Source organism: Anguilla anguilla, chromosome 14, assembly GCF_013347855.1.
Source record: "Anguilla anguilla isolate fAngAng1 chromosome 14, fAngAng1.pri, whole genome shotgun sequence".
Classification (NCBI taxonomy): domain Eukaryota; kingdom Metazoa; phylum Chordata; class Actinopteri; order Anguilliformes; family Anguillidae; genus Anguilla; species Anguilla anguilla.
Window position 1 is genome coordinate 20,874,477 of NC_049214.1, and position 22,861 is coordinate 20,897,337.

General features: G+C 40.4%; 1 protein-coding gene across 4 annotated transcripts in view; it reads right to left on the minus strand.

Annotated features, from left to right (window-relative positions):
• The window catches only part of aff1 (AF4/FMR2 family, member 1), a 47,404-nt gene extending 25,012 nt beyond the window's left edge, over positions 1–22,392 (minus strand). For all 4 annotated transcript variants that reach the window (XM_035391215.1, XM_035391214.1, XM_035391213.1 and 1 more), the window contains exons 1-2: positions 22,125–22,392; positions 3,251–3,368 (exon numbers count right to left, since the gene is read on the minus strand). In XM_035391215.1, coding sequence (XP_035247106.1) covers positions 3,251–3,368; positions 22,125–22,153 — 147 coding nt within the window. In that variant the 5' untranslated portion in view covers positions 22,154–22,392. The remainder of the gene's footprint in view (positions 1–3,250; positions 3,369–22,124) is intronic.
• Positions 22,393–22,861: the final 469 nt, after the last annotated feature.

Here is a 22,861-nt window from a genome sequence, read left to right on the forward strand (position 1 = left end):
CATTCCAGATCAGATGTCCTCCAAAATGTGAGAATAGCAGTGCTTTAAGTTTGCAGGCATTTGTATTAAACGCAATGCAAGTGCTGAATATGTCCCGAAAGGGGGTTGCAAAATGCAGCTGCATTAAAATGGCAAATTCGATACGGTCACAAGTACCTCACATGACACCCAGATTTACATGGACGGATCAGTCATGCACAACCCTTTACAAAACTCACCAGCCCCATCAAACCCAAGTACACACATTTGAATAAAGTAAACAAAAATATACATAACCAGCATTAGGGAAAGTGAATTTGATTTGACATTACAATAAGAATGAACAATAACACTGGTACACTGCATATGACCCGAGCAGCACTCATACTTACTGAAAAAAATGTGGATAACCCAAATTGTGCATTTTTAAGAAGCATGTGGTAACCGCAGTAAAATATTGTTTGAGCAGGAAAATAAGGTACACAGAACAAGTGAGAGACGCAATCACACGATTGTGCTCTACCGATAAGACTAATTCCTGGGCCAAGCATAACAACCTCTGCATTCTGCTGCAGGTCATCATCCAAAATAAACCATGTTTTATTCGAGGTCTGTGGAGATAGAGGTGGACATTATATGCATTAAAGCAATTTAGCGAAACAGGTTCCCAGCAGACAGAACTATAAACCGTCAACATACATACAACATTCAAGGTAATGTGAAATGGTTAATGATCTGGCTAAGAAGGCTTGGCAGAAGACCTCTGCTAAGTAGCTCAATCTTAGTAAAAACTCCAGCCTTGGTCAATACTCAATGCTTAGCATGACACTAAAATTCTAAAATTCAAATTCAAAATGTGTAACGAAACTATTTCGCAAAATTACACTCCGCTTTTTAAGCCAAACTATGGAAAGACTGACCAACAAGTACAACAGGGAAAGCCCAACTGCATCTGTAGAGCCATCTCACTGTGGCAACAGCTAGTACTGATTCAGAGCATAGATGAGCAGGGGCTCTATTCTGAAGATGCCCCATAGCAAAATGGCAGACATATCCACACCACACACAGGCACCCAGTGCCACACCAGCATTATTCACCCAGCAGCTGTAATGTGATGTGGGTGTGATTGTGGGATATACTTAACAGCATATTACACATCAGGGACTTCATGCTTTGCTGGAGAGACATTTCTCCAAAGGTCATGGTGCAATTTAGTATTTTTATGACAACAATCAAATATGATAACTTGCAAACATGACCTTTAAGTAGTGGAGAACAGAGGAGAGACTAGACTAATAGTGCAGTTTTAGGAATTGGCTTCTGAGCATCTGAAGTCAGGTATTATGCCAGCAATAATTACTTTAAAAACTTTTTAAAATACTATGGGGAGGGGGCCGTCTGCAGTTATAATGGTAGTGTTCCACAGCCACAGAGAAGTTGCTATAAATAAAGACACACTGCTAGGAGTACCTGAGGACAAGAACCTCATCAGCTTCTCTGTGATGGCAGCAGTTCAACTGCAAATATTGCCAAATATTACAGGGAATATTATTATGCACTTGTGAGAAATCAGGCAAGTTTATCCAACCCTGCTTTACTGCGGACAGCTTATTTATTTACCCAGACGCTTCATCTCAAAATGTGGGCACTGTTAAACCTTCTAGCTGACAAGAGAAACCAGGCAGAACAAGCCTTACTAGACTTGAAGCACAAAGATGGCTTTCAAGTGCCTTCACACTTGGATGACACCACTACTTTAAACAAACCTCTTACAACGATAAGAAGCATGCGAGTGACAACAACAGACTAATAGGCTGCATTTTCCCCCCATCCCCGCAGTGAAAGCAACTACTAGCCACTGTCCAAACAGCACGTCTTCATGACTGAATAAAAGAGTAAGATAAACGTAACACGAGATAAGAGACTGAGCCAGCTTTCGGTTGGCTCTGGTTCCCCAAGGTGCTGTCCTCATTTGCCATTTATCTTTCCAAAGAAAAGGAGGACCCGGGTAGGGCAGCTATAAGACTGCAGGCGCAGGAGGTAACCTCAGGGGAGATGGAGGGGCCTGGGCTGGCTGTAATATGCACAACACACAATCTGTACAGCACTGAAAGGCCTGTCCAAGACCACTCACCTCCAACTCCACATCCACCTCCGCCTCCCCTAGAGGCCCAGAGGACACGGCTCTTCCCATGACCCACCGGGCGGCTCATGGCTACTTTTCAGCCATCACAGCAGCCGTGGAAATGAAATGGTCTCGATGCAGATTATTTAAGCTTCCATCGAGCCTAATTATCCGCTGATCAGGAATAACAAGCTGCGGGAAATTACGGGCTCTGATGGGAGTGCGAGAGGACGGGTTTCGGGGTTCCTGTGGGGATCCCCCTGCGACAGGGGCTCCAGGAGGCCTCATTAAAACCCAGACAGCTCCCCGCGCGCCAGCCAGGGCGCGTCTTTATCCGAGCAACAGCAAAGGAATCCAGATCCCCCTCCGAAAGCTAGCGCCCGACCAACTGTCCTTAGCGCTGTTCCCGCGGCGCTTTTACACGCAGGTCATCACAACAGGTTCGAAAAAAATAAGAAGAGCCTCTTATAACACGCAAAGCAATTACTTCCAGTCTAAAAGCCATGAGAAAATGGCGTGCTTTTACACAAAGCGAATACATGCTTTCATAAATTTTAAAAACACATACAGAAATAGGGCCCAAAAGTACATTTTAATGAATAATGAGGAGTATGGATATTTTCGCATGTAAATTCACCCGTATGTGATTTTATGGTGCTAAAATGGCTGTTAAAAAAAAAAAAAACATGACTGAATTGTGATTGAATATCAGTGGAGTACCAACAGTTAAACAGCAGACCTGACATTGTTTCAGCCATTTATCTCATATATGAATTCATTTTGAGACTTGTAAGGAGTCGTCTCCTTCGCAGCCACACCCTGACCACAGTTGGAGTGCAACACAATCCCTTCCAAACATCGGTGGTAAAGGAAATACGAGACCAAGCATAACTTTCCACAACGGGGAACGCGGAAGCCATTCGGTGTACAATTGCTTATCGCCTGACCCAAAACTTCAGTACCTGCACATTTTAAATGGTAGCCCTCTTCTTCAGGGTTGATGAACACTGGACAATCAAGAGTAAAAATACATTCATTGTATTAGGGAATCAGCACTTGGATTTCGGTTCTGATGGTCATACGCTCAGGAGATGGATGAGGGAACCCCACCCCCACCCACTCCAATGAAAATGGCCGGGGCTCACCTTGTAGGGCTCCCCAAAAAGGGGTGTGATCTTCAGGTAGAACTCCTTCTCCTGGTGGGCCTCCTGGTTCCTTCTCTCACGCTCCCTGATGCGCAGCAGATTTCTGTCTTCATAGTAGCTGGAGAGGGGACACGCAGATAGAAACTTCAAGCAGCTACACGCAAACCGTGATATGGGCCCCGTTTCACAAAGCAAGACTACAGAGTTAGCTGGATAACTATGCAGAGTAAAACCAGGAACCCTGCCAATGTTTTAGCACCAACACCTCTACTATACATATTATTTAATGGCTATAGACTGATGAAACTGATAAAAAAAAAACAATTTCAAATATTTCAAAACCTCTGTATGGATGATAATTTCTGTGTTAAGGAACAAAAACTACACCCTCCACATGCACTTACTTTACACCAGTAGGAATTTTCACCAAAAACAAAAGTCTTTTTTAATCAATCCACAAACATTCCTGCCCACTTGTGCTGCTGCTGTAGAACTGTGTTTACCCTTGATAGGGGCCCAACTGGTTATAGTAGCAGATAGAGAGACACACTCATAGTTTCAGGTCATAAAATGTAGGCTACTTGCAATGTACGACAATATACATAAGGGAACAAAAAAATGTTCAACATCTCATTAAGGAATGTGTCTCTAATTAAATGTAATAGAACTGCACTCTGTTAAGTGAGTTTTGAAATCATTTCAACAAGTCATTCTGAAAGTAGATGAATGCTTCTATTGTATATAATGAATGCCAACTGAAGCAGTTACCATTGAAATTCAGGGTTCATATAAAGTGCAGCTCACTCAGGCTCCAATCTGGCAATTCACATTTTTGGAATTCTTACATATTTTCAACACTTGTTGCGTAAATATAATCTGTACTGAGCATATGAAACCAGGCAAAGTCCCAAACATACAGACAAATAATTTAACAGTAGTGCAAATGGATACTAAATTGGCATCTGATTAACTCAGATTCACAAAACAAATCTCGTGACTCTCGTGAAGTTAAGAGCTTCCATTTTCAGCCTAGAAATCAAACCGTGCTCACACATGTTGACAAAGTTGCTGCCGAACCAGTCATCATCTGAGTGCGGTTACTCTGGAACTGGCTCTGTGAAAGCTCACTAAAGGAATCTCACGACTGCTCCTTAAGACCTCCCATTCTCTGGTCTTGACCCAGGCCATTTATGTCATTAGACGCAAATCAACTCTGACACAAAATGGGAAAATGATATCCATTTTGTTTGGGTGGAAAAACAAAACAAAATGAGCTGGCTTCAGTCTTTCCAGTAGTTTAAAAACGGGAAAGCCGAGATGAGTCACCATCACAACGGCAGTGTCTCCGCATCATTTTTCCACCCTTCTCCATACATAAGGTCAGGACATGATCTTTTCCATGTCTGAATAGAGGACTGTCATGATCTGAATCCATGGCAACATATCTCTGAAGGCTTGTCCATTTATATAGCAGGGTATGGGCACCCAACATGGCAGAAGACAGGTAGGCTAATTATAGCTGGCTTCCTCAGAGGCTGCCACCCAGCACCACACACAGCCACTGGTTCCAAACATGCCTGCTGGTATCAAAATGGATAGTGATCATCTACAAAACAACACTCACAGCCACACAGCATTCTACATACAGCACCACTGCCTACCCTTAGCCAATACATGTTAGCCTATAGCAAAACACTGCCAAACTCATTGAATGGCAAATTCCTCCCTGGAACCAGCCCAAATCAGCACTGCTATTAATAAAAAATGGCCCCTTTTACCACAATCCTGTGCAATCATTTAAAATGGGCACTTCTTATGTGAATTTAAACAAGGCTAACAAATGGACCACAACAGACCCATAAACAGGAAATGTAGCCTAAAGAGTTAAAGAAAGTTTCAGTTCATCGTTAGTTCAGATTTTCCCATCACTGACTGCGGACATAAAAATAACTGAAATAGATTATCCACATTGGAGCACACGGCTTTGGAAATAAACCCAACTGAAGACAATGCCTTCTGTTCAACATAGCCTACTGTATAACTTTAAGCTACTCCAAGTATCAACAAATTCAGATTATGTATAGTAAAACGCATGCAGGGATATGACTACATTTTCAATGCAGTACGAGTATTTTTCATTTTAGCAATAGTGAAATTGCTACTAAATTAGGAAAATTTGAAGACAGAAAATTTGACAAAGGACTTCTTCACACTTTAAAAAATATTCCGTGTGAGAATGGAAATGCATTTGTGGACATGCGGAAAAGAAGCTTACTCTGCAATGATTTTTGGTAGCAAACGTAATGTAGGAGACAGTACAACCTCAGCAGTGACCCTGCTAGGCAATCAACCAATAAAATACGAAGCTGAATGCATTTAATTTCCTCAAATTTCCTCAATTTCTAAATGTAATATTTCCGTTTTCAAGATTTTCAAGGACGGTGAAATAACTAGTCACTTTCGAAGACAGTAGTTTTCCAAGTTGTCCTTGTCCCACCAGATTCAGCTTTTAATGGAGTATGCACAGCTAGATTGAAAAATACCTTACGCATCACAGGTATTATTGGACTATTCTGATGGCACAAATAGCCTGATGCTTGTGCAAAACTGCAGGTGGAAGCTTGGGAGTGGGGCAAGAGCAAAATAAGGACATTTGCTCTGATGCTGTTTTTCTTTTCCCCAATTCACTTTCAAACAATATTATTTCGAGATTGGTTTCCAAATACTAATGGGATCAATACTGGAATACTGGAGCAACATTTAAATAATGAAAAGAAATGGAAGTAACGGCAGCCGCAAAATTATTAAAAATTATGAGATCTATCATTGTACAAAATTGGAGGGTTTCAAAATCCAGAGAGAGAAAAAAATAATAGTAAGTAATAGTAAGCTAATAGTAGCTAATGCATTGAAATTGTCCTCACCGTTGGTTACTGTTCAACACCATACTGATTAATATCTTACTGTTAATCCTCACATGTAGGCCTTCCTTCCAGAGGCAGAACTGCTGGGCTCAGCTCCATAAGATTACTGTGCATTATCACAAAAATGCCCCCCCCGACACTTCCATGGTAACAACGGAGTTGGCCTAGATTGCAGACAATATGCAGTGAAACTGAGTGTTCATTAATCACATAATACTCAAGTCCCAAAGCCAAGGAAAAAGTTTGGAAAATTACAAGTCATCTTTTCACTTCCCAGCAGAAAAAAAAAAGATGCGTGTGGTCTTTCCAGGAATAGGCCAGGTAATGAAATGCATTTTAAAGGTTCTGCTTTTAACCACAGTGGATATGTTCTCAATTTACAGAATCTGGACTGGAAAAAGGCTTATGCAACACAGCAGAATTACACTGCATACTCTTTCTAGATCCTTTGATTTGCATCCAGTGACTCGCACAGGTATTCTTTTTTTCGTCGTTTTATTTTTTGCATTGAGCAATAGGCCTACATGCGTTAAGACTGACCCTTTATTCTGCATAGACTGAAATGTTATATCAACATACAATGAGGGAGGAGATTATATTTTCTTAAAATTATTTGCGTAGCTTAATATTTACTTAAAATTTATGTATTAATATTCAGTCACCTCAAAATGCAACCTAATTTTCCATTATGGTGTTTAATATTTCTACACATTCTCTCCTGTGACCATCACTTGGGTGTGGTCCCAAAACCATTTTCCCCAGGCAGCCCCAGTCAGTCACATTTTATAGAACCATCAAAATGCAAACTGGTAGATCAGATGTGCAGGAGATTCGCCCCCTCCCCTCCCCTCCCCCCCCCCCACCCAATTCTTAAGGTAAAGTTGCATTAGCTTCTTTTGGGGGCTGAGACTGGGGAAAGAGGCCCTAAGCCCTAGGCACTGCTTGGGAAACGCTGCATCAGTAACTAGGCGAAGCCTACATTATGAAAAATGCCTTCCTCCCTATGAGCTATGGATAAGAACAAAGGCAGAGTCAGCTCCTTATGCAGTACAAAGACTGAGGGAAAGAATGACTCAAAAGCACAGCAGGCAGAAAAAAAAAAAACAGGCTCCTCTGCCATAAAAATGACTCCAGCATAATGATCCCACAGAAACATCCAAGCATACAATGAATTAAGTCATGATGAAAGTGGACAGATCAAAGTTCTGGACTGGTCATCTCAATCTCCAGCCTGAGCCTCTTCACTCATCATGAAATGGCTCATTTGTCTTGGCTTTGTGAATGTAAATTGTATTAATACAAACAAATTAGGCTTAACATCGTCATCATCTGAGCTCGGCGTGCTAATTAACAACAGTCCCTAATCAGACACCATTCACTACACACGACTAAGCATTCAGTGACACATCTAACATACCAATGAAGCACACAACTCAAAACATGAAGGCACTGCCAAGGTGTGGGCCCGGCTCAACTAGAACGGGGTTATCATGGAGATGGAATAATAATAATTTACTGCTCAGACATTTCCACCGAATGTCGAGCCCTCTCTGGGTAATGCAGAATCTGCTGACTGCGGCCGCCACTGACAGACACACCCCGTCTGACGGTTCCCACTGAGACTGGCTTTTCAATCCCATTTGCATTAGTTTCATAACCATTTTAACTAACAAAAAAAAAAAAAAACAGCACAATACTGGCGTTGAAAGAGTGCCGGAAAATAAGACCAGGTTGCCTGTAGCACGGAGCTCAAAATGGCAGACAATGAAAACATGCACAAAAACACGACTGAAAGAAGTCACAAAATCCCCCTCTGTTTCAAATTGAACTAAACTACCATGGTACATCAGGATGTTAGGTAATCTGCACATACTCAGGTGTTAAATAGAAGATATCTGCATTGCAAGATCCCTCTCCATAAAATTAACTGGTTCACATGCTGAACACTGGTGCACTGGACAGAACTTCATCCCTAAGGACACCTACAATTCAGACCAAAATGCCTGATGTGCCACACATAGTGCTGGTATTTGTGCAATGTACATACATTTTAGCAGCAAGTGGATTTAATGACAGCCATTGGCATTCATTCGTTGATAAACTGGGATGCAAGCCTTTATTTTGCAAAAATATAGGCTAGGGCATTGAACCAGCACCAGTTGTTTAGGACTAGATAGATAATTGCATGGAACTTGCTTTAGAGGACAAAATAAAACACCTGAAATGACATGCTTTCACAAGCATTATGAACAGAATTAAATTTCTCATGTAATATTCTAAGAACTTTCAAGGTGCTTAGAGGACAACTTTCAAAGGACGCATTTGTAATTAGTGAAGTTGCCATTCTCATTGCAAATCCTTGCCTTCAAATTATTGCCGCTTAATCAGGAAGTTAGTATGCCTATGTTATGAAAACAATGCTGATGTCATTAAATTCATGACCATCTGCTTTTGTGTTTCACAGGACATGCGGGCTGTAACTGCAAAAGAGTTTCATAAAATAAATCAAGAAGCTTGTACCCACACACCCTGGGAAAATCCTTCACATTTGCTTTTTAAATTTTCACAGGACCTGTGAAAACCAAGCAAAAATTTTTTATAATATTTTAGAGGTTCAATGAACCTTGTGTACATCCTTTAGTAATGAACGTCACTGTACTGTGCCTAGTCTGATGTTGTACTGGCCTCATCTTTCCCATTTCAAACGTGTTGCTCATCTAAATTGTGACCACTGCTTATGTCTCACTTACACAATGGAAGAAGAATCAATGCTTGACAGGTACGAAAACGTTTCCCTACATTCACCTTGCCATACTTTCATGCAGCCAGTGTTAGAGAAGAGAAAGAAGAGAGGCCATTTTGTTTAAAAATTAAGAGATTTTCATTACATCACTTTTGGCCCACTGGTTATTGCAAAGCAGGGAACAAACTCAAATGATAACCAATACCCTGTGCACAAACAGAGCCAACAAAGCCAATGTTCCAAATGCATTCATTTTTCTTTTGGGGGGAGGGGGCAGTGTAGTGAAACCTTTACAGAACTGGACTTGTAACTCAAAGGTTGTGGGTTCAATTTCCAGGGGAGCTACTGCAGAACCCTTCAGTAAGGTGCTTTACCTGAAGTCCAGCTGCATAAATGGACTGTACATAAAACATTTAGGCTAATCCATGTAAACTGGTCTGGGTAAAAACACCTTCTAAAGGCTAAAATGTTCCCATTTCATTGCTTGCCTTTGTCTGTTGCATTCTGCATAGGCAGTTTAATTGTATATGAGGTATCTGCACTGACAAGGCATGCATATCACACTGACACACTCAATTTTATTTAGCAGACTTAAAACTGACTCACTTCACATTCCATTTAAAATGACGCACCGAAGCTGAAGGTTAGCTGAACTGAGAAGAAGCCAGAGGCATTTCTACAGAAAGCTGATCCTCGCCCGACCGTCAGCCAATCACAGGTACAAAACAGGTTAGTGTTGCTTTCTACAGTCTCAGCTTAATGATTTCAGCAGAAGCAGTGAGGAGACGTGGAAGACAAGCTGCTTTGTCATGTGGCATCAGCTGCCATGATTCAACAAGCACACCTGGTAAGAGTGTACTCAGCGATCCAGTCATTTACTCACTCTAATAAAGGGGTAAGAGTGTACTCAGCGATCCAGTCATTTACTCACTCTAATAAAGGGGTAAGAGTGTACTCAGCGATCCAGTCATTTACTCACTCTAATAAAGGGGTAAGAGTGTACTCGGCGATCCAGTCATTTACTCACTCTAATAAAGGGGTAAGTGTGTACTCGGCGATCCAGTCATTTACTCACTCTAATAAAGGGGTAAGAGTGTACTCAGCGATCCAGTCATTTACTCACTCTAATAAAGGGGTAAGAGTGTACTCAGCGATCCAGTCATTTACTCACTCTAATAAAGGGGTAAGAGTGTACTCGGCGATCCAGTCATTTACTCACTCTAATAAAGGGGTAAGAGTGTACTCAGCGATCCAGTCATTTACTCACTCTAATAAAGGGGTAAGAGTGTACTCAGCGATCCAGTCATTTACTCACTCTAATAAAGGCAATGGCATCAACTAGCACAGCCCAAGGGTCTTTAACAATGTCAACTCCCAGCACGACAGCATGGCTTTGAACTTTTTATCTCAAGTGTCAAATGCTATGCAAGTTTTTACAAAACACAGACTTGTTACAGCAGGAAAGACGAGAAGAATCAGGACCACTTCACCTATCGTAAGCGAGTAAGAAAACACACATAGGGCCAGGACTAAATTGAGTCTTGTACGGAGAATTGAATTTAGTCTAGGACCAAGCTTAACGTTGGTCAGCGAAACTGGCCCTGAGAAAGACAACACATGCAGGCGCAGGCAGTACCAAGAGTGCACACTAAAGTTACACTAAACACACTAAAGCTAACCCCCGAGGGTTAGCAGCACTTCAGCAGTAGAGCCGAAACCCAATTCAAACTGCCATAATGGGTCACATCAGCATAGCATAGGAACACACAGGGCAGGCTGTAAGGACCGTAAAGACTGCCTTCTCCGTGGGGGGGGGGGGGGGGGGGGAGACCCCCCATGCCTCCAGTGCTAGTGTCACACAATCACATTTTACTCATTTCAGAATGCATAATAATGACCCAACTCGGCAGAGTGATCAGTTTCCTCTAGCACATTACATTTTATTTGGCAGATGGTTTTATGCAAAGCAGAGCACAATAGGTGCACATCAGCGGTCATTGAAACAACTACAGAACACAGGTCCGACAAGGTACATTTCTCATTAAGTATCAGATATCCATAGGCATAGACATGCACGTTTCGGAAAATGCGTCCAGAGTAGGCCTAATTATATTTTTTCAGTGTACTGTTCTAATGCACACTTAAAAGGACACATATTCTATAAAACTGGCATTTCAGTGAGATGAAATGTCTTTGAAAATTGATCAGGCAATCAATAGCCATTTTGGGGTAGAATATTTGGAAAATTGACATCTTAATCTCTCATACTCAATTACTTTCCAATCATCATGGAAAACCATATAGGGTTGTTAATCAGCATCATTCCAGACTTACTTGGATGCTTGAAATTGTGGTTAGTCTCCTCCGTTCACATGTAGTCCTCACTTTGCTTCAAATGAACTCATCTAGAGGTGCGCACAACCAAGACAGTGCGCACCTCTAGGTAGAAATCTTGCTTTTGAGCATGTCACAGCTCAGATTAACCTGCTGAAGTTGGAACAGCAGCTGACTAATCACACTCTGTTCATAGCGGGGGGGGGGGGGGGGGGGGGGGGTTTAAACAAGACAGTGGATTCTTCCTGGCAGCAGTCAAAGGTGACCGTGTAGGTCGCCGAAAGAATTACTCACAGACTGCTGCTCCTACAAAATGAACCAATCATAAGCCAGCCTTCTCCTCTTTTTTCCTGTTTGCTCTTACGTAGTCATGTTCAGTAAATCACTATGAAAGGGAAAGACATTTGAGTAGCAGGGTGGAAAATAGCATGAAGTAAAATTATTTTTTTTATTTAAGCGTGTGCACACAGAGCACAATGCTCCTTCAAAAGGACGATCATAATTTCCAAAGCACCACTGACTTTTAGACACTTGGATGGATTTAATGGCCTATTATTAGAAAAATACACTGAATGCAAAAGTATTGGGATGGTTGTGTTAAATTGGTTGTTTTTCCTCTGTACTAATTAAACTAGTATTTCAATTCAAACAATGAGTATGAGGCAAAATTCACAATGTCTGCATTTAATTAATTTAGGTTTGTTAAACAAAAATTTAACTATTACAACAATGCCATTCAATGAGTCAAGTCCCCCTATTTCAAAGGTTTTGGGACAAATGACTGTCAGCTGGTTCAAAAAAGTTGACAGGTTTACTATATTATTCCATTTATAAAAGAAAAGTTGAGGGTTTCAGGGCATAGGTTATATCCTTTAAAAGTAGACTCTACAAATGCCTTCAAAGTTAAAAAATACAGGACAAGATGATGATATAAAGGGTCTGCCAAAGCCTGAATACTGAAGACTCAAAACGAGATCCACATGGGTTTGGTGAAAGTCTCCAAACACTCTGTACTGCCACAGCAGCTGCCCACGCCCACTCATTCAATGAGAGGAGCTCGTGCATGCGCCAGTCACAACAGAGCAATGTCTGATGGGTTTCCAGTCTGTTTCAGTCCAGCTCCAGGAGGCATTGGGTTCATCACAGACCAGTCAAAGAGTTCGGAGTTGTTGAGTTTTGTCTGTTTCGGTAAGATATTTTTGAACTCGTAAAGACCACCACTTCTCAGCCCTCTGTCGCTTGTGTCATACTGGGTTACCACGGTAGTGTCCAGCCTGATAACACATCCAGTAGCATCTCGGTTTCTAAACAGAGATGGCGTGCGCATGAAAGCAGGAACATTCAAAGAAGAGGGTGTTTCGACTGCTAAATCAAGTTCAAAGGAGGCCTTCCCTGTTACATAAAGCACAAGTGGGTACTCCTCAGTGTGGTGTGTGCGCATTCCTCAGTTACACACCCCATGTCATCATGTGTGCAAGTCCACAACAACAATGGAGGACTGACACAGCTGGCAAAGACACTGCATTAGGCTACGAGCTTGCCTTATCCTGCACATTTTCTCAGTTGCGGATCTTGGAAACGGCTCATTTTCCTACATGGAAAACTATCCCCAACTAGTTTGCAAGAAAGGGGAGGTCTACTAAACCTTCAAATTGGACCACAGCCTGTTGCAGTTTTCCCTCTAGACTGCTTGAGTAGTAGTATTCCCTCTATACTTCAGTCGCTCATTGGTTTTTATGCCACCATCAGAAAATATTGCAAGCTGGTACCATTTTGGCAGTAAGACATGTAGCTAATAACAGCTTTATTTAGTTTACTAAATGGCTGAAAGATTGCTCATAGAATAATTACTAATGAATCATCAAATTCCTACTGTACCATAAATACTACATAACATAAATTTAATCGAAGGTTTTTGAAAAAATCAAAACAACAGTACTATTAAATTTACTCAAAATACATTCTGCTTATTTTACAGTAAGGAAAAATGTGCTGGATCAGAAAAAGCTGGCTTTATTGTGCTTTAGTGTAGGCAAACAAGACAAAAACTTTATTCTGTGGGGGGTGCATAATATTCTCACCCACAAACATGGGGAGCTCCACCAGCTGGCATTTTTCGACCCAGAGAAGGCCCAACTAAAGAAGACTTCCTCCCTTCCTTCTAGTTGGTGGAAGTCAGCTCGATAAACTTGAACGGGGGAAAGAAATGCTGCAGAACCATCATTGCTGCATGGCTCACTCACTTCTGCAATAGCACTGAAAGTGTCCATCACCTTCATTAAAATAACCGAAACCACCTGACCGAAATCCAGCGCAGACAGCACTGCAAACCATGTGCGCACCTACACAGGTTCTGTTAGTTTCAAATTTGCACTCTTCCTGTGCATTTTTCAAAAAGCTACATTTGTTTGAGAGTTGTATTTTGATTCACTTTAGAATGGGACAACTTAATCAGCATCAAATGAATTTGCATTATGACATTTTATCACAAAATTACTTCCAAAACAGCCTAATAGCCATGGCACGGCATTCCAAGTAGCAGTTCAAAAAAATTGAATAAAAAATTATTCGGACACAAAATTAAACAACTTTAAGTTTCTCTGTCGATGAAGCACTTGAGCTTCTCCCTCCATCTCTGTGCTTAGCCTTCTGCACAGTGGCAGTCTTCACTCCCCGTCCATTAGTCACGCTCAGCTGAAGTTCAATCTTCCCCAAAACTCATGTGTTTATGCTGTGTATTTGTATGCCATTAAAACAACCCCACCCCCATCCAAAATGACAGTTCAGCAAGCACATGGCTGCTATATAAAATATAGAATATAAAATTATTCAATGGAAAAATACATTTCAATATTTATATTTAAATACTATCCATGTGGCCAGAAAAACATGCAAGATTTGGCTGTATCCTGCACTGCTCTGCATTGTTCTCAGTATGTTCACTTATTCTGCTTGATTAACATCACACAATGTTTGAACTAGATGTGCGATGAAGGCTTGTGGAAAAGTCCATACATTAAGCTGGTGAACTGCAGAACTCACCTCTACATTGCAATGATCCCTTGTTGCAAGGGTGAAGAACAAAAATCAAACAGGTTGAGAGCAACAGGCTTCTTTAAAGGAGACTTATACCTCATTTTATCAAGCGTTTCTGTAGACTGTCAATGTCACTTAATTGTACTGCACAGCAAGAAAATGTAATAAATAATGAATGTTAAAATGGAGACCAGAAATGTAAAACTAGTGTGCTTTTGCTGCAGCAGGTATTGTTTCATTCACTTCCAGTTTAACACGAGAATTTTGGCTGTACTTCACTTTCGGGATGAAGGATGTGCAAGGTTAGCAAATAGCCACAGTTTAGCCCTGCCTAAAGTCTGCAATAAAATCTGTTTCAGCACACTGTCAACTGCAAGCACTTCTGATATCATGTAAAAAAAAAAGCAAAGTATTCGTTCCATAAACGTAAAACCCATAACTGAAATTATTTTTTCAGTATTCTGTTGTGTCAAGCATTCCAATTCATCGGTTTGTTTTTCGATATTTACACCTAAAAAAAAAAAAAAGAATGAATTTCAAATCCATTATGAAATTACACCACTCTAGGGGTTGGCTTTCATGCCAGGTTTAGCCTATTTCGTTGTCTGTTACCAGCTGAAGCGGGCCGAGGCTAGCCAGACGGCTTTCAGTCTGATTAAAGCCATTTTTCACCTCATTTTGTTAAATGCACGATGCGACTTACAGAATTTGATACAGAATCAATGCTGTCCACTTCTGTCATCGTTTCAGCCTCAAGGTATTAGGGGTGGAGGGAGATACCATTATTTATATTTGTATCTGTATTTGTTCAACCAACAAAATTATTTGTATTTGGATAAAAACCGGAAGTGGGCATGGCATAAACTGGAAGTGGGTGGAGTTTAGCACAGAAGCTGCATAAAATGACAAAAATCCCAGATTTTTACCATTATAATCACTGGCACAGATATTGTTCAGATATTAAAGCATTAAAGTCATGGTTTTACAATGACATCAATAATAATCCAGTTTAAAAACAGGTAATTAGCTTTTTAAAGCTGCATTTAACAAACAATGACCTATAAGTTTTATAGCCATAACAGGCTTATAACACTGAGGTGAATAAACAGTCAAATCAAGTTTCAAATATTGACAAAATGTTTTTATAAATCAAAACACAGTTACTCATCCTTACTCTGAACTGCAGTGACACTGAAGTCAATTATAAACTGAAAAAAATGCTTTTAAAATAAAAAACAATAGTTACTCATCTTCATTATGAACTACTGTATGCAATGAATCCATAATAAAACTATAGAATGTAAGGCTAAAATGTTTTGTTGATACTTTATCTTCCCTCTTTGTTGAAGCCCCACTTTTCCAGTCTGTTTGATTTGTATAAGCTTGGGCAACTTCAAAGAAAAATTAAAGCCGCAAGCGGCGTTGGGAGGGGTCCAAGCATTGGCACAATTGCTCCCCCTATGGAGCGATTTTTAATCCTCCTATTGTGTTCAAATTTACTAACAACTTTTATGTTTGGGGTCAATTTCACCCCAGCAATATAAATCTGCAGAAAATAATTGTAACTGAAAGTGTTACCCATGTTTCTCCCTCAGCTACTTTAGGCCTTTCTACTGACCATCTTAATAGCCCAGTAAATAAAACATGACTCCCCCCATCCTTCCCTTATACATCAAGTATTGATTTTATATGACTATTTCGAAATATGCAAATGACTGTACAATCTTATTCATTGACCTAAAATTGAAAACGAAGTATGTTTTGGTGTTTGCAGGGCCTTATGTTGGTATTAAGTACTCATTAAAGAAGAAAAATAACATTTGGAAAGAAACACACTTTTTATTATCAAGCATAGTAACATTTTATGTTCGGGGTCAATTTGACATATTCAACAGTAACATTTCAAATGTTTAGGTTCAGAAAACACTTCAGAACATCAATAAGTAACATATAACCAGTGGTGCAGGTTTTGTTTGAACACTGCGGGGGATACATTACGTGGGGGTCTGGGGGTCCTCCCCCAGGAAATTTTGAGCGTCAAACACTTCATTTCCTGCATTCTGGTGAATTTTTATGCACCAATTTGTGCCTTTTCTGCATCAATTTATGGTGGAAATGTAAAGGAAAACACAAAATCCAGGTGGACAAATGCTCATGTTCTAAATATTGGGGAGCTAACGTTAAAAAAGAGATATTGATAGCTAAAACAAACTTTTGTGATTTTACAAGACGTGTCCATAACGCTACACAAAACTAACTACTAACACTGCAACATGGGGAGTCACGTTAATTCCCTGCTTAGCAACCGAGTGCAGCTCTTGCCAGGTAGTTTTCTAGGTTCAGACAGTGTACAGACAGCTATTAACTAGCTAGCTACGTATCATACTATCAGATATCATAGTTTATTCATTGACAACTAGCTAGCTAACATGACGTTAGCTGGCATATTGATAGGTAACGTTACAAATATAAGATTACCGTTACCGTTCTTTCCAACTGCTGTGAGTAACTGACTTTAGCTGACGTTGTCATAAAAGTTTTCCCGACCATGAAAACCATAGACATGTAGGCTATAGGCTATAGCCTATGTCTATGGTGAAAACTGCCTGGCTTGTTTACATTTTGGACAGATGCTAGTGGGTAAATCTATTGCTGTTTCCGTCGCAGAACTTTCGACACAAGCAAAATCGGAAGCGCTATCCTAAAGTTTCTTCTTACCATTTTTATTTCTATAAGGGTTATGGGAAGTGAAGTCCATAGTATGATCGGCTTGAGCAATCACCTCTAACTGTTGACTACACATCCCATTTGTGCTTTCGTAAGCTCAAACTTCTCGTGGCCACGGGGGTAAACCATTGCTACTCTGTGAAGAGGGGGGTCAATAATTCACGTTATGTTTACAGGCGTTACAGACCTTTCCGCATAATTTTGAAGTCATTTTTTATTGCTGTTGAAGCCTTTATTGTATGAAAGCTTTACATGGGAGAGGGATCAGTCATGGTTGGGGGGGGACAATTCGATTCTTTACAAATATTGGGGGGGACACATCCCACCCGTCCCCCCGGTTCCTACACCAATGCATATAACAGTTATTCAATAATGAAGAAACACCAATAAAAAGTAAATTAGTCACCAGAATTGAGTTTTGATAAAAAAATGAACATGATTGCTCAACTAGGTACCCGTGGGTATCAATTCTTCATTCAAACGAGATAGGTGCAAGTAGGTGACGCTCCTGTCAACCCTGCCTTATTCCCTGTCGTCAAAGCGTATAATGTGGGAGAAAACATGAAATGCCTCCAGAGACCATGTAGCTGGAAAAATTGCCCTACCAGTGTCAGCATTCCAAAGGCTTGCTGTTGCTTCACCTTTTGACTTGTACACTCCTGCCAAAATAAGCAACCCAATATAGCATTGCTAGTGGGTCACATCCAGCTCTTTCCAATTGAAAAGCTTGTCATCTCAAGAATATCCTTTTGCATTGATGGTGTTATGAAGAGTTCAAATGCAGACTATGTCTTGTGCATGGTTGCTAGCATATCTGGTGGGGCCAGGAACCATTTTGATGACATTAGCAGCACTAAGTCTACCCAGTCTTTCAACTGGGGATCCAGACCATGGTAGTTCTCCATTTTTGGAAGTAAACATGTCAGTTCTTGGTGGTTGAGAGATGACAGGAGGGTTTGTTGGTGGTTGAGAGGCGACAGGAAGGTTTCTTGGTGGTTGAGAGATGACAGGGGGGTTTCTTGGGGGTTGAGAGATGACAGGAGGGTCTTTTGGTGGTTGAGACATGACAGGATGGTTTAGTGGTGGTTGAGAAACAAAAGGAGGGGCAGAATGTGGTATCTCAAAGGCTTCATTCTCATCATCAGAGGAGGATGCCACACAGTCAGGGTCCTCCTCAACATTATCCTCAGTCTCAGACATATCCTCATCTAAATCACTTTCACCCTCCAAGATCTGTGACAGAACCTCAGTGGCAGAAAATATAGGCCTCTGTCTGGTGGTCATTTTCAAAATCTTTAGTTGAAGCACAAATGTAAAGAGAAATGGTTTAGAGGGCTGTGTGTGCAGCCCTTATTATAAGTTTGCCCCCGCCCCCATGTTGCGAGAATGATCAGAGATCTCGTGGGAACTGTTTTCTCCTCACACACACGCATGCTCTCTCTCTCTCTCTCTCTCTCTCTCTCTCTCACTCACACACACACACACACACACACAAATTAACGTGAAAGTGCCCTCAGCCAACAACAAAAACAAGATCAAAATAATGGTTTTATATAGCCTAACAATAGAGCTTGGGATCAAATTGACCCCAACAACACCGATGCATACAACATGTGTACAGGACATCGAAAATATTTTTTTCAGTTAATTTCATGTTTGCCATGTTTTCCCCATAAAGTTAGGAAAAGTCATGAAATATCTAGCTGAAAAAAGTATGGTAACAATATTTTTAGAGACAGTAAACATTGAATGGGGTCAAATTGACCCCAAACATAAGAGGAGGGTTAGGCTAAATGGTTTTGTCCTCATGATCATATACCTTCACCCAACATCGCCATGGATTCCATCAGGTGTGATCAATTTGTCAAATTAGTAGCCTCGCTAATAACAATGTCAGCTTAATTTAAAGTTACAATCTCGAAGATTTCCGTTTCGTTCTCTTTGGCAAAAAGCGGTAATTGCAGGTGTGTTTTTGGACCTCACTTCCCAGAGATCCAACCGGATCCAACCAGTGTCGCCTGTGTGACGTCAGTGAGTTGGCACCTGGGCCACGCCAACTATAGCACATACTATTTACTGAATAAAAAATGGTTGTTATAAAAGTAACATTATGTACATACTCATTCATTGTCTAACATTAGGCTAACTTAAGCTGTCTTTACACTGCCGAGCCGGGTTAAAATTCTGTAGCAGACCTGGGGTAGAATTAGTGATGATCAATTTCCACAGACGTTCTTTATCCACCTTTTGCCCGGTATGAACATCTTTACACTACAGAGAAGAATCCGCGGGGTTCGCTGTGGCTCGTGCAATTATGTATCTCTATTTTTTATTTAGTTTTCTTCAACTTAACATCTTTACACTGAAATCAGACCGGCTCTGCTCCACCTATCCCCCGGGTTAATGCTCTGTGTAAAGACGGCTTTATTCCGATCATTTTAATATACTGATGAACTGATGATGTAAATAACGGTAACGTTAAGACCAGTTCAGATCAATGATTCGCAACGAGACGAAACTGTTTTAGAATGTTGCAGAGAAAATTGCTGCGGTGTTAACTGGTTATCTGCACAGCATCTGAAGCCTTTGCCTGGGGTTTCAAAAGAGCCAGCTTGTCAAATCGCCAAGTGCAGTTAGAACATTTACAATCAGACATCTTGGAATTTTGCAAGTTGCATCCGTCTTGTTGCGAATCATTGATCTGAACTGACCTTTAGTTAGCTACATTGCAACGTTGCAACAAGGTAGCATTGCATTCGAGAGACGTTTTGCGAGGTCGGTACCAGTCGGTAGCGTTTAGCGTTTTTTCTAATTGTTAGCTGACATTAGATTGTGTTAATTACATTAGCAAGCTAGCTAGCTAATGCAACGTTACCTGCTATGAGAGATGGTTACTGTGCGCAACTTTGTCTAAACTAATGTTGCCTTTCTTGATATGGTCCGGTAGCTAGCGTTAGCTGTGCAAATAGCTAGGCCATGTAATTTAGTAACGTTATATTGTCGTCAAATGTAATACGAAATCTACATCAACAAATAATATGACCTCTCATGTTACACAAAAACCTTTTAGGGTTCCATAAACCCCCCCTTCCTCTGTTATTGTAATGCTAGCAGACACCGGAAAAAACAGTACGCCGCTCACACACAAGTGAGTTGAAGAGCGAGCCTGTTGCGTTAGCTCCGTCTACTCTCTCTGGCGGACCAACCACTGATGGGTGATGGAAAACGCGTCACTAACTATGCGCCACTTGTTATTTTTTCCCGGGAATGTCGCCACAGACACCCAGTTCTTTAATCATAAATTATAATTATAATAATAATATAAATTAATATAATAATAGGCTCAATCATCGTGTTACCTAATTCGGCGATAGATAGTGACTTAACAGGCATTTATCTTAATGAAAATCTTTGAGAATATTACTTTAATGAAAAACCTCTAGGCTAGAAATAACTGGTCTGATCGTTGGGGGAATGCAGTGGTGCTAACAGAACATTTTGGGAGCACTATCTTATAAAGCAGGGTATTACATGACTCCTGCTCAAGGTGTTTGTATCATCACTTACTGACAGTCAAAATACCATTCTGTAGTTTCAGCAACATTTACAGTAGCAATGGGAAGAAGTGGTACCCCAAGGCAGGCCTAAAACAAAATTTCAAAAAATAAAAACAACCTGCCGGAACATGCATTCTTTCAAAGTAATATTCAAAGGGCAGACTTGGGATACATAAGCCCAAGAACTACATAAATCAAGATTTTGATTACTAAAAATGTCCTGACGCAGTTGCCAACTAATATGCATACATGACATGACTAACAGAAGACAATATATTAAACCAACCCACATTATGTTATGTCCTCTGCAAGGCTATTGGGTTGTGAAGATGCATCTTTGACCTGAAGTCTGCCGTGGCTAAACAGCATCGTGTGGTATTCTAATGATTGTTCTGCAAATGATAAACGAAGCCATTTCACAATAACTTTGCATTGGCGTGAATGGTAGCCCATTATGCGCCCCAAAAATACAACTTTTTTCTAGTATACTGCTCTAAATTAAGGATATCAATTTATTTTCCGATCAACACTTTCAGCACCAAAACTATTTGATAGTTTTAAATCGTAGATGACGTGATCAGTATGTATGCAGGGAGTGGAAGATCAAATTGCGAAAGATCAAATGTGCGATTCGAATGTTGTCAACGGAACATTCTAAAGGTGACAACAATCACTACTAATAATTGAAAGCAAGAGAGTTTTAGAACAGATTTAGAATTTTGATGTAGTTAACTTACCACTCCACTGCAAGAAAAAGGCAGCCACATAGCTGTAGTTAGTTATACACCCACTGTCATCATGGAATTATAGCATAATTATAATAGCAGCTTAACATTGGATATGGAGTAACGCTAAACAGTTAGCAAACAGTACTGGAAAGAAGAAAAAACGTTCATAGATACGCAAAAGCGTTATATTTCTGTTGCTCACCCTTACGTAATTTTACAGACGAAACTATTTAAACGTTAGTCAACTTGACATATTCCGTAATACAAAACAACAAACTTGCCAATTGTTTTCTCCTGTTACATAAACGCAGCATAAGAATCTCAATTTTAAGTTAAATTGGTTCAATATCTCACTGAAAATTAGTCATTTTGCAATTACAATACAAACATGCATGCAACGTCATTTTTGCACCAATTTAATATGCTTTCAAACGGCTTAGAAGCTGCTTTTGATATAATCGATCAAGTACATAAACCAATCCAGATATTTTACGTTTGCGTACAGTTCTCTAACTAAATCAAACCGCGGCACAGCTGGAAGTGTAGCTAAAAAGCTAGCCAACTGCCTAGTAGGCTTCCAGGTGCTTCTATGTCCAAGCTAACTAGCTTGCTAGCTAAGAAGCCACTCAAACGATTCGTTTCAACAATATTTGTATATCCACAATAGCTTAGGGTTGTCACCGACTTATAAAATATTTTGACCACTTTGTACGAAAATAAAACATAGGAACGCATGTTTGTTTCTGCAAACAAAACTTCATGGATGTAATCAATTAGCTAGTTGCTTGCTGAATTGATTTATTAGCCAGCTAGCTGGCTACTTACCTTGATCGAGCAGCCATGGTACGCTTCATAAACCAAATTTAAAGCTGCTTGCCATGGGCTTCTGACAGTCCGTTTAATGATGACCCGTGCTGTTTTCACATTGTTTCCGAGACGAATATCAAATGAAATAAGTACCTCCTCATTGCAAACTATTTTTGATCTCACATAGGTCGCTACTTTTTGTAGGATCTTGATCTCAATCCTAGGACAGAGAGGGGTGTTCTATTCAGACAGCCATACGGGGTTCCGGCTGTTTCTAATCTGCTGCCTATATCAGCTATAAAAACAGACTGCTGGCCAGCACTAAACAAATAGCAAAGGCTAAACAGAATGGGAAATCGTATTCAGCCAGCACAAAACGTATTTTCTCGGTATAATTTCTCATGTAAGTGTCCGGGGACGTCAAATTAATAGGCCTATAATAAGTTTGAAAACAAAGTTTTGCCCTGTAACACCCCTCCAAGTAAAAATGGTATACGCTCACTCCATTCCTATTATGGACATGTTATTCTGTCTAAGCAAGCAAAACTATTGCCGGGGACAGGGAGTCGGTGCAATAGAGTCGTCTGCAAATCCACTGACTTAAGGAGCCTTGAGTTTGAGAACTCATTTACCCTTTCTGGTAAAAAAACAAAACCAAAAAAAAGATGCCAAAACGGAGGCCAATTTCCCTTGTAATGCATAATTAGTTTATATTGGGTATACTGGCCGTCAACAGCGACACATCATTAAATTAC